The sequence below is a fragment of the Corythoichthys intestinalis genome, chromosome 5, assembly GCF_030265065.1.
Source record: "Corythoichthys intestinalis isolate RoL2023-P3 chromosome 5, ASM3026506v1, whole genome shotgun sequence".
NCBI classification, from domain to species: Eukaryota; Metazoa; Chordata; class Actinopteri; order Syngnathiformes; family Syngnathidae; genus Corythoichthys; species Corythoichthys intestinalis.
The window spans coordinates 44,338,062-44,351,272 of NC_080399.1; the positions used below are offsets into that span (position 1 = coordinate 44,338,062).

Below are 13,211 nucleotides of genomic sequence, written 5' to 3' on the forward strand. Positions count from 1 at the left end.
TTCTTGTGTGAGAAATCAACACAGTTTTCAAAAAAAGTTGATACAGTTGGAGAAACAAGGAAAAAAGTGATGCTTACCTTTGAAATGAAGATGCAAGTTATAGAAAAATATGAGCTTGGTGTGCGCGTCCCTGAACTGGCTCAACAATACAGCTCCATGGTCCTCTTCCGACCACCGTTCGCCACTATTTATAAGTTAAGGTGACAATTATTATTGTGGTAACATTGCCAAGGAAATCGCCAGCTTCGTCACGTTTTTATCATTTATTTAAGAACTTATCCAACACAAAACGCCCATTGTCTTAAGCAGTTGACTGCTCTCAAGAAAACGAAAGTATTATCTCTACCGCACCGACCTATCTCACCGTGACGTCAGCTTTGCGGTGCGTTCAGGGACAGTAAAAAGTGTCCACCATATTAGAATCCAATTCGTTACATTATTTACAGGAATAATTATTAATTATTCTTCTTATTATTATATTATTCTGACTTATTTATTTATAACTTATTTGTTTTTCTATGTTTAATTGCCATTTGTAACAGTGCCAGCAGTATTTATTAAGAATTTAGTGTATGTTTTTAGGCTTTGGAACGAATTAATGGAATTATAATGTATTCCTATGGGAAAATCCTGCTCGACATACGACCATTTCGACTTACAAACAAGGTCCTGGAACGAATTAAATTCGTATGTAGAGGTACCACTGTACACTGTTATCATTTTTTGTTTGGTATTTATTTGTGACAGTGTCACTGAGTATAACTTACATTCTGTTACCGCTGTCCCTGTGGGCCGTCTTAAAAAAAAAATTAAAAAAAAAAACAGTATTTTTTTTTTTCCAGACTCATCCTCACGTGTGCAGACGAAAAATACAGCATGCAGCTCCGCCCCCTAATTGTAGTCTGTATTGAGCCAAATTAGCTGCTAATTCGGTGCTCGGATGGATAAAAAGAGCAAGGGTGGCGCTGAAAAATAAGAATTAAAAAGAGAAAAGCACTCGTGAAAGAATCGGCAAAATGCGCAAAAATAGCTATTTTTTTTCATGCAACGACCTTGCTGCCTCAAACTACAGAGGATTACAACGAAAGTGGTAAGGCCAGATGGCGAATAAAATGCAACTTGCACCGTGTGATACGGCAATATGTAATTGTGGAAACTTTGGCTTCTTGTAGCACCTCACAAGGGATATGTAGCAGCAAGCATTAGCCATAATGAACACACCACAGGTGCAGAGCTGGAATGTAGGATTGCCATGTCGTTCAGCGAGTTAACATTAGAATTAATGTAATAATTTACGTGGCGTTTTTAAAGTGGAAATGGAAAATGGATAATAGTATCATTAGAAGTTGTTACAATGTGCAATACGTATTCTTTATTTTTCATATTGTTATGTTGCTATGTTTGTTTTATCTGTAAGCACTCATTTTGTTAATATTTGATGTTGCAGAAAAGGTCTTATTGATTCATTTATTTTAGGGCTGTCAAAATTATCGGGTTAACGGGCGGTAATTAATTTTTTAAATGAATCACGTTAAAATATTTGACGCAATTAACGCACATGCCCTGCTCAGACAGATTTAAATGACAGTACAATGACATGCCCACTTGTTAATTGTGTGTTATGGAGTTTTGCCGCCCTCTGCTGGCGCTTGGGTGTGACTGATTTTATAGGCTTCAGCACCCATGAGCATTGTGTAAGTAATTATTGACATCAACAATGGCGGGCTACTAGTTTATTTTTTGATTGAAAATTTTACAAATTTTATTAAAACGAAAACATTAAGAGGGGTTTTAATATAAAATTTCTATAACTTGTACTAACATTTATCTTTTAAGAACTACAAGTCTTTCTATCCATGGATGGCTTTAACAGAATGTTCATAATGTTAATGCCATCTTGTTGATTTATTGTTATAATAAACAAATACAGTCCTTATGTACCTTATGTTGAATGTTTATATCCATCTTGTGTCTTATCTTTCCATTCCAACAATAATTTACAGAAAAATATGGCATATTTTATAGATGGTTTGAATTGCGATTAATTACGATTAATTTTTAAGCTGTAATTAACTTGATCAAAAATTTTAATCGTTTGACTGGCCTAATTTATTTTTCAAATGTATCATTTAATATAGTTTTTTTTTTTTAATCCATTTTTAAATTTGTTCAAAATATGTTGTGTTGCACTTGTTAAAATAGAGCCACCTTGTTAAACAACCATTACCTGCACTGAATTGGAATACACAGAATTACAGTACACGGCTTTAGAGAACACTGAACTTAACATGTGTATGCATAATGACATAATTTTAAATGAGTGGGCCGGTCTGAGGCATGAAATTCCAGGGCCGAAAATGAGTCCCACTCCGGCCCTGCTCATAAGTACTACATTACCACAACAATAACAGTCCTTCTGTCAACTGACCCATTTAGAGCACTGGGGGAATTCTAATAGCCGTGTAAAGAGTTTTACTTGATTCGGTGAGAAGGTGAATAGTTTTTTCCCCGTTGTTCGTAAACTAAATTTCCACACAAAGGCACGTCGAGGTACCATTAACTTAGCAAGGAGAGGTATGAGAGTCATTTTTCGAGTGTCCCAGAGCTCGCGAAATTTGGGTGGGGGGGCGCATTTATCAAAGTTTCGTCAGCCGTAATTGTCTGAAGTTGGCGCGCCGGTGTTGTGCCGAAAAATAGCCACTCCACGTGAAATGTCCCCCCTGACGGGAGCGCCCACACGTCACTCGTACAAACAGCCTTTTCTTACCAATCGATGGACACAGAAACGACGTTCTTGTACCGTGAATATGTATCATTTTACTCTGCTTGAACTGATAAATCGTTTACTGTGACCAACGCTCTGAAAATAGAGCAAGGCTTTATTTTGGGCCCCGCCTCTCCGCAGTCTCTCAGCGCAAGTTAGTCAAAGTTTGCTTTCCGTCCTAGACGGCCGTCCACCGCTCACTTTCGCCGAAAAGTCCGATCCAAATTATTGTAATGCCCCGGATATGGGCAAGAAGGAGAGAAGTCTGTATTTGCTTACCCACTTTATTGTGGTAACAATAATAAAGAAAAACAATAACAAAATAACAGCGGGCTGCTACAACATGCGACCGCTATCTCTCGCTATCTCGCTCGTTCTCCCATTCTTCCTACTCGTTCCCCTTGCGTCTCTTAAGGGGGGGCCTGCATAGTTACGAACATTAGGCTACAATACACAATGAATAGGTGTCCGCTGAACTCCTCCCACTCGGCTGCCGCTAGTTTGAAGCGGCCTTAAAAAAAAAAATTTTTATTTAAATAAATAAATAAAATACATCTCATTTGCCAGGCGTGGCGGCTTTCATTTTAGTGTGGCGGTGCGCCACAATCTGTTGAATATAGGGGAATCCCTGCAGTGACCAAGTTTTGACTTGTTAACCAAATCAACTTTCCCTATTAAAATTATTTTTTGATTTTAGTCAAATTAATTATGGACTGTATTGTTTACGAATGAGACACTGTGAAGAAATAAATTTGTTTTATAAAGTGTATTTCATAGGAATGTGAAACTCTTCGCAATATTGTGATATAATAATTTTAGAACCGCCTCAATATTGTTATAGATTTTTCACTATTGTTGTAGTCTTATTTTCGTGTAACAGTTTTTCTTTCATTTGAAGAGGGGCAAAAAGAACACTTTTTCTCCAAATGTTGTTGTGATTCGGTCGCAGGCGAAAGACCCACCTATATTCTAAATGTTGTTGTGCTTGGTGCTCAGGTGAACAAGCAGCAGCTCCAGGCAATCAAGGACCGTTTCCTCGCCTTCCTCAATGGGGAAACTCAGATTATGGCTGATGAAGCCTTCTGCAATGCTGTGAGAAGCTACTATGAAGTAAGACCACATCCTTTGATTATTTATTTATTTATTAATTTTTTGTTACAGAGTAGCTTTTCAAAACTATGTTGGATCAGTGTGTTGCCTTGGATTTTTTTTTTTTTTTTTTTGCAGATAACATTGAAATTTTGTACCATGAACATATAGAGCCGCCGCTTCCTACACTCACAAAACACGTAGGGAACCACATGGTATACGGGGTACCATAGCAATTTGTTTTTGTTTTTAACTTTTGATAGAGAAAGTGACTATCTTGGGTAATTAAAAAAAAAACAACCCAAAACAAACAACAACATAAATACCACATACGTTAGCTACTGTATATTTGCATGTAGTCCACAATATTTACTTATTTAATTTATTTTAATATACAAGTGAGGCCTCCATGGCACAAAATGTGGTACATTTGCCTGACATTGGCGCAGACTCCATTGGATTGGTCTTATTTTGGGCTGCCCTTTTAATTTTCATCTTAGTCTTTTGGACGAAAATACCTATTAGTATTATTAGTCATATTTTAGTCATTTTTAAAAAAAAAAGTTTGTTTTCATCAATGATGCTGAAAATGTTTTTGTCTAGTTTTAGTATGCGAATACTCAAAATTGAAAAATTTATTGTTGTGTCTAAAAGGACCATGACGACTTTGTGAGGGTTGTCTTATAGTTTTATGCGCAACCAGAAGCACGGAGCATGACTACTGTTAAATATGCAAAATATATCCAAATTAGGGATGGCAATTTTGACTAATTCTCCTGCCGACGAGTCTGATTTTATTTGCGACTAGTCGACTAGTTCATATGCAAGAAAACTCACAATTTAATACACATATTAAATGAAAAGTTTAAGTTGCAAAGGTTTTGTGTATTTACGAGCTATTTTAGCCCAAATATTCAATGCATGTTCTTTATTTAAATTCTACTGATGGAACAAAAACTGACTGACTAAAGGTAAACAATTAAAAAAGAAATACATTCCTGATACGTTCGCCAAAACTTCCCCAAACTTTGTGTCCTTGCACCCTCCTATGTGAGCGTGTGTGTTTCCAAAGATGAACGATGGGCTCTCTCATCCTCGGTACTAAGATTCAGTAGCAACTTGATTTCGTTACTTTTATAGTTTAATTTTTGCTATCTTTTCAGTTTGTCACGTTAACAGTTGCGATGTTTGTGTACCGCTTTTCGTCTTACTGCGAAGAAAGAGGAAATGATGATCAGTCTGCCCTGATATTTATGTCATCAGCCTTCGCACTGTGACCCGGGAATTAAATGGCTGCTTTCACACATGCCGCATCCCGGGTAAATCCTGGACATTATACTAGGACGCGACCCGGTTAATGTCCATGTCATCTTCGTGTCAGTCAACCCAGGAAATTGCTTTCAGACATATGGGCTACTTGTTTAAATCCCGGGATTTAACCGGAGTTTAGCGCATGTCTGAAAGGGGCCCAAAATGCATGATGCTGTGTTTAATAGACTAGTAAATTACGAAACGTTTGATTATGAGTAGGCTGTTAAACGATTAAACAACTCGTCGCACACATTCCTAGTCCAAATGTTCTTTCCATTTCTTTTGAATTTTTCATCATAAGAAATGTTTGTTTCTACTTTTTGTTTTCGAGCAGGTGAACACAAACAGCATTGTTTATAAAAACGCATTACACAGCATACAGTACGTTTTGAAAAATTTGTCAGGTGTGATGTGTGATAGAAGAGTTTCAGCTAAAATGAAAGGTTTTAAAAACTGCGGTGAGGCCAGCGATGTTGTATGGTCTGGAGACAGCGCCACTGAGGAAAAGACAGGAGGCAGAGCTGGAGTTTGCAGAGATGAAGATGCTGAGGGTCTCTTTTGGAGTGACAAGGGTGGATAGGATCAGGAATGAGCATATCAGAGGGACATCACATGTTAGAGGATTTGGAGAGAAAGTCAGAGAGGCCAGATTAAGATGGTTTGGGCATGACCAAAGGAGAGTGGGTATATTGGCAAAAGGATGATGGATTTTCCATATGCCAGGCAGGCGATCTAGAGGATGACCAAAGAGGAGGTTTATGGGTGTAGTTAATGAGGACATGAAGGTAATTGGTGTGAGAGCAAAGGATGCAGAGGACAGGGTTAGATGGAGTCACCTGATTCGCTGTGGCGACCCCTGAAAGGAAAAGCCGAAAGAAAAATAATAATAAGATGAAGATGATGCAAACTATTCTAATCAAAACCAGGTTCATACCGGCACTAAATCAGGAGCAGCTCTGTCTAAAACACCAGACACAGCACTTCTTTATGTTAATACACACTCAGGAGAACAATTATACATACGTACATAGCTATGCATATACTGTATATATTTATATATACTTATATACAGTGGTAACCTCAACATACGAATTTAATTTGTTCCAGGACCTGGTTTGCATGTCGAAATAGTCGAATGTCGAGAGGGATTTCCACTTCATAATACATTATAATTCGAGTAATTCGTTCCACAGCTCAAAAACCTACAATAAATCCTTAATAAATACAGCAGGTACAATTACCCATAGGAAACCAAATAAATTATAAATAAACCATATATATGTATATGTATGTGTATATATATATATATATATATGTATATGTGTGTGTGTGTGTATATATATTAAGCCTGAACGATATATCGTTTAAACATCGCCATCGCGATGTGCGTGATAGCCCCATCGAAAGCACGTGCGATTGTTTTTTTTTTTTTTTTTAATCCACATACGCCTTGCTTTCTGATCTGCGCACAGCCTCACACCCTCCCTCTCCCCTTTGTTCCTCTCAGTCACTGCGGCACTTGCTTATTAAAGTTAACATGGCTTTGATCTGGCCAAAGAAGCAGACTTCACACGGGCATCTGTCAATTATCGTTTAGCTTGTTAAACAGTTTCTGCAAGGAAGCCGCGCTGGAATGAATGTGTGTGTGTGTGTGTGGAGACGTTGGAGACATATAAATGCCAGAAGTGATCATGAGGAGTTTGAAATTTCTACATGTCACTCTAACGGTCACAGCTAAGGTAGATAAACAGAAGCATTTAATAAACAGGCATGAAAATCTCTCACCTTTCGGCGAAATTCGCCGTTCTGAAGTCAAAAAGGATGACCTACGTGAATCGTGTAGATCCGAGGAGAAAAATTTTTAATGGGGGGGGGGGGGGGGGGGGGGGGCTGGGGAGGTGTCGTTTGTAGGCATGTGCCAGTTACCTTCCCGGATTACCATGCAATGAAAACGTCGCGGTTACAAAACCACTAAAATTTTCCATCATACAGTAGTACGTATTCGTTAAGGTAGCGTCAAGCTTGTGTATTTAACGGTAATATAAAAGCAGTGTTGTCAATAACGCAGTATCGTAATGCGTAACTAATTTGATTACTTTCTTTCAGTAAAGAACAATCTAACGCGTTCATTTTTCTAAATCAGTAATCTGAGTAAAATTACTTTCCTTGATGCCTGTGCGTTACTATTTTGTTATTGCCCCATAATGTGTGTAGAATGAAGAATACTGTAGTCATGGGAGTGACATCACATGTCACATTTTTTAAACGGGGATGGAACAAAAAGGGTCTCGTGTATTACCATGATGCGTGAGCGCTGGGAGTTTGCGGCCAAAACAACATAGCCTTGCTACCTCACCAGGGTGCAATGAAATAGGCAGGAGATATACTACAAACGGCTGCATTTGCACACTGGAAACACAGCCATTACTTCACATTTTTGTTCAGTAAAGATAACAAAAATATCTCCGTGCGCTGCAAACTTTGCGCTGGCTCAAAAAGACTGTCCACCGCTATAAGCATCCAATTCAAGCACCACTTGGAATTACAGCACAACAGGTAACACGACAGCCAGGACTTTTTGATACTGCTCGTGCTCAATCCTCGGTTCAAGCTCAGTTGTTGTTGAGGGTTTTGAAAGCTTAGGTTTAAAGAAATTCTAAATATCCATCTTGCCTCCTCAGCTGTAGTTTTGGCTAAGCAATGCAAACGGCTGTCTCTAAGGTTCTATAGTCACATGATCTGTTCGAAAAATAATTTGGACCCATTATGAAATACTTTGAAGGATTCCTGTTCATTTTATTCATTTGTGTTGTTTGTTTTATTGCTCTAAAACTTTTATAGACAACATTTTAAGGGCCATATTCAATGGTCTTTATTTTAAAGGGGAAGTTCAGAATTTTTTACATTAGGCCTAATCTTTGAGTTAGCCGGGGTTTAATTAGTCGTTGGAAATGATTTGAACAAATTCTGTGCAGTTTGACAGTTATTTGTTAGTTTCAGGGCTCCGGAGTGGCTAAGCTAGCGCGAGTCAATGGTGGTTGAAATCAACTCCTTCAACTAATTAAACCCCCGTTAACTCGAATATTAAGCCTTATGTGAAAAATTAAAATGGTCAAATTCGCCACATGTAGGACGTTTTGCCGACGGCGGACTTTTTGGCAGAACGCCGGAACATATTTCCTCCACACCTTTCTCACCTTTTTAACCCCTGACCCATTTTCATGCCTGAATAAAGCCAAGCATTTATCTACTACAGTACTTTATTCTTGTTCAAAAATGATTTGGTTGGACAGTTATTTTTAAAACTGATCATTATTATGACATTTGAAGTGCTTTAAAACCATTTTAAACCATTTATTTATAAACATTTTTTAAAGCACTATGGCGAGGGGAAGTGAGAAAAAAACATGTCTTATATGTATCTCTTTCCAATGCAAAATCTTAATAAATACATTGAGCACAAAAACACACACACACACAAACAAACAAACAAAAAAAAAAATGGGGTGGGGGGTGCGCTACTTCGCGGTTTTTCACTTATCGCGGCGGGTTCTGGTCCCCATTAACCACGAAAAATGAGGGATCACTGTACACTGTGGTGATGGTGAGTCATCCAAAGTCTTTCCAAACAGCTATTCAAGTCATCTGGTGAAAATGTCTTTCAAAAAAAAATATATATTTTTTTTTAATATCGCAATATAATATCGCAATATATTGCAAACCCCCCAAAAAATCGCAAGTTTTTTCCAATATCGTTCAGACCTAGTATATATATATATATATATATATATATATATATATATATATATTAGGGCTGTCAAACGATTAAAAATTTTAATTGAGTTAATTACAGCTTAAAAATTAATTAATCGTAATTAATCGCAATTAATCGCAATTCAAACCATCTGTATAATATGCCATATTTTTCTGTAAATTATTGTTGGAATGGAAAGATAAGACGCAAGATGGATATATTCAGCATGCGGTACTTAAGGACTGTATTTGTTTATTATAACAATAAATCAACAAGATGGTATTAACGTTATTAACATTGTTAAAGTGATCCATGGATAGAAAGACGTGTAGTTCTTTATGAAAAATGTTAGTACAAGTTATAGAAATTTTATATCAAAACCCCTCCTAATGTTTTCGTTTTAATAAAATTTGTAAAATTTTCAGTCAAAAAATAAACTTGTAGCCCGCCATTGTTGATGGCAATAATTACTTACACTATAAAATCAGTCGCACCCAAGCGCCAGCAGAGGGCAGCAAAACTCCGCAAAACACAATTAACAAGTGGGCCTTTCACTCCTCTGTAATTTAAATCTGTCTGAGCTGGGCCAAGTGCGTTAATTGCGTCAAATTTTTTAACGGAATTAATTTTAAAAATTAATTAACGCCCGTTAACGCGATAATTTTGACAGCCCTAATATATATATATATATATAATATGTGTGTGTGTGTGTATATAGATATATGTATGCGTGTATATGTATATATAAATAATCAGGGGTCGCGTTAACCGAATATTTTCCGTCGTTGACCGTTTTTTTAAAACGGTGACGGAAAAAACTGAAGTCCATCTGTCATTTTGACAGGTTGCAATTCACACCCCAGACCACAGGGTGGCGAGTGAGCATATTAATTAGCTATTGTCTCTCTTGATGCATGACGTCGTTGGCCTTACTCGGAAAAATGTCAAGGCAACTGAGTGTTTGCCTGGCACGGCCAGACTGTTCTCCCTGTATTTTTCAAACACTGAGAGAAAAGTCTGGGACACAGCCTCTCGAGTAGGTACAAAATCAATCGACAAATCAGATTTGTTTATTTGCGTGACGTGTTCTTCACGAGGAACGTCACTCTTGCGCGCCGAAAGTCGTCTCAACAACAACACGGATGGCGAACGGGAAAGCCGAGAATATGTTCCAATCCGCGGTAAATTCAGTTTTAAATGAGCTAAAACACATCGACATGGGTCATTGACAACAGTCTGTCTCGCGCTAGCCATGTTGAATAAACTCCGTTCTCCTCGTATGTTTACTTCCGCGCGCAAGTCCCTCGTCCTGCCCTCGTCGCTTTGCTAACGGCACGTCTGCCCGTCGCTGATTGGTGCACTCCGCTGTCTGTTTGCCTCTTGTTAAGCTTGTTCGAACAGAATATTAATTAAAAATGAATGAAAACTAAATACCATTGAATATGTCATTATTATCATTTTTAAAATGTGACGGGTAAAAATAGATTATGACCGGATTTTTATGACACTGTCAGTCAAAATGACAGACAACGAAAAAGTCTAGCGCAACCTCTGATATATATATATATATATATATATATATGTGTGTGTGTATTTTTTGTGACCTCACCTTATAGAGACTGGCGAATGGAGGTTGGAGGAGACGGCGGGTGTGGAGGTAGAGGAGAACACTGTGAGCAGTGGTTTATCTAGTTTAACAAACACATTAAATCAGACATATGTCAAACAAATAAATTATAAATAAATAAGAAATTAATAAATGTGTTTTTAATGTCACCTTAACTTACTGGCAAACGGCTGTCGGAGGAGACATTGGGTGCTTAAGTAGAGGAAAATACGGTGAGCAACTCAAGCAACACACCGCTCATATTTTTCTATGATTTCTTTCTTCATTACAATGCTTTCTTTTTTCACCACTACCACCTGCACTAACCTTCTTCGGAGCCATAAGGATTTCTCGCACAAGAAAATCTGACGTGCTGTCATCTTGCGGGAAAAAAGAAGAAATTGCGAAGCTGTCGTAAGTCGTCGTAGTTGTAGCATTTCGTAACATGTCGAGACGGATGACGTTAAATTTTACGTTGTTTGTTGAAAGAATCTTATGCCGATGCATTCGCATGTCGAATTACCAATGTATATTAGTGCTGTCAAGCGATTCCATTTTTAATCCAGATTAATCGCATGCGGTCCATCCATAGTTGTGATTAATCGCATTTTAAAAAAGGCTGGCAACCATTTCAGGGTGTACTCTGCCTGCTGCCCGTAGTTAGCTGTGAAAGGCTCCAGCATCCCCGCGACCCTCGTGAGTTTAAGCGGCATGGTAGAGGAATGAATGATTTACGAGCACAGGTTAGGTCTCATGCTATAACGGGAAGGGAACTACCGTACTTTTCTCAACAACATATAAGCACGCTGGCAAATAAATATATAATTTGGTAATGCTTTGACAGCATCCACAATATTTTGATTCTTTGAGTAACCACCTTGCACATGAAGGTCATTTATACTCTGTCTTCTCTGTTACCAAAGCTTGCCAACGAAGCTTTGTGGCATAAAGCTTTCAGGTGGGGATTGCTTAAAAGTGCAAATCATTTAGTAATGGTCCTAAAGGAAGTTGCTGAGCATATATGGTCATGTCTACCACCAGGCCATATCTACCTTCTTCCTTCAAGATGTAAAAGCCAGTTTCTAGCATCCAAGTCTGACCCAGCTCCCCCCAGTTGCGTCATTAACCTTTCTCAATGCTTAATGAAGGAAAGTGATAAGAGTGAAGTGCACTTAAAACCAAAGAAAAAACTACTCAACTCAGAATGTTCATTTGTGTTTAAGGTCACCTGAAGTGTTAAATGTTGAAAGGAAGATATCATCCTCTATTTTTCTCACCATGGGAGCATTTTCATTATTATAAAAACGAAGCTCTCAATACTAGAAGTGTGCGAAATCTCCAAATCTTAGATTATTGGAGATTTGGCCGTGGAAGATACGAGAACAATTTACAGACATCCGAATTCCGATTATTGAATTATACCAGGTAAAGCGGAAATTAAAAACAGTCATCGCGTAACTACGTATCATGTTCAACTCATGCTGCTAGATAAAAAAAAAAAAAAAAAAAAAACAATACCTGACTGCGGCCGACAGCCGCTACAAACAGTGCCCAGTTGCTAATTGCTACAAACATATGGCAACATACGGCTATGGTAGATATCACATATATGTAGAACTAAATGCGAAATTACAGACTTGCCGGTGCTAGTAAACAGCCGCCATCTTAAAGCAGTAGACCTGTCTAGAAGGCTCTGTTGTAGCGAACGTAATTACTTTTTATCTAAAATACCGCTAAGTCGGTAAAATCTTGACTTGAACCTATCTTTAAATGATGAAACAGTTTTAAAACTGTCATGTCGAAAGTAGACAGAAGGGAAATTATGGAATAACGGGAGAAATTTTAACAACTTTAATGGTTGATTCACAACATTGTTAATTGAATGTAGTTAAAACCTGCTGATACAGAATGGGCAAGGCAAAGAAAATTTATTTATATAGCACAATTCAACACAAGGCAATTCAAAGTGCTTTACATCACATGAAGATCATAAAAATCACATTAAAATCAATAGAATGTAAAAAAAAAAGACAATCGAAATAGGAAATAAAATTATACATAAAAATCACATTTAATCACGAATAGAATAAAAAAATAAATAAAAACTAAAACAAATACTACTACTACTGCTAATAATTGAAATCAGCAATGGAGATAAGAATAGAAAGCAAATAGAATGAAATATACAGTAAAGACACTTAAGGATATGCAGTGCTAAACAAAAGCGTTTTTAGCCCTGATTTAAAGGAGGTAACAGTTTGAGCATACTTCAGACCTTCAGGTAACTTGTTCCAGAGGTGAGGAGCATAATCACTAAATGCTACCTCACCCTGCTTGGTTCTTGTTCTTGGAACATACAGGAGACCGGTTCCAGGTGACCTTAGGGGTCTAGATGTTTCATACGATGTAATGTAGAAATGTAGAGTTGTGTGTCATCTGCATAGGTGTAATAGGAGATGTCATACTGTTCCATAATCTGAGCTAGGGGAAGCATATAGATGTTAAATAAGAGTGGTCCAAGAATTAACCCTTGAGGGACTCCACACGTGAATTTGGTTCGTTCTGACTGATGGTTTCCGATTGACACAAAGGGACTTGAGTATTTTATTTACTGTTTTAACTGCTAACTTGACATTGAAATAGTAGTTTGGTTTAGCCTGAGATGATTTTTGAACAATTTTGGAACT

At 37.6% G+C, this 13,211-nt stretch overlaps 1 protein-coding gene across 1 annotated transcript in view; it reads left to right on the top strand.

The window, feature by feature from the left end:
- The window catches only part of cadps2 (Ca++-dependent secretion activator 2), a 289,750-nt gene that overhangs the window by 49,979 nt on the left and 226,560 nt on the right, over positions 1-13,211 (top strand). The window contains exon 2 of the mRNA XM_057837859.1: positions 3,761-3,874. Within this exon, the coding sequence (XP_057693842.1) occupies positions 3,761-3,874 (114 nt within the window). The remainder of the gene's footprint in view (positions 1-3,760; positions 3,875-13,211) is intronic.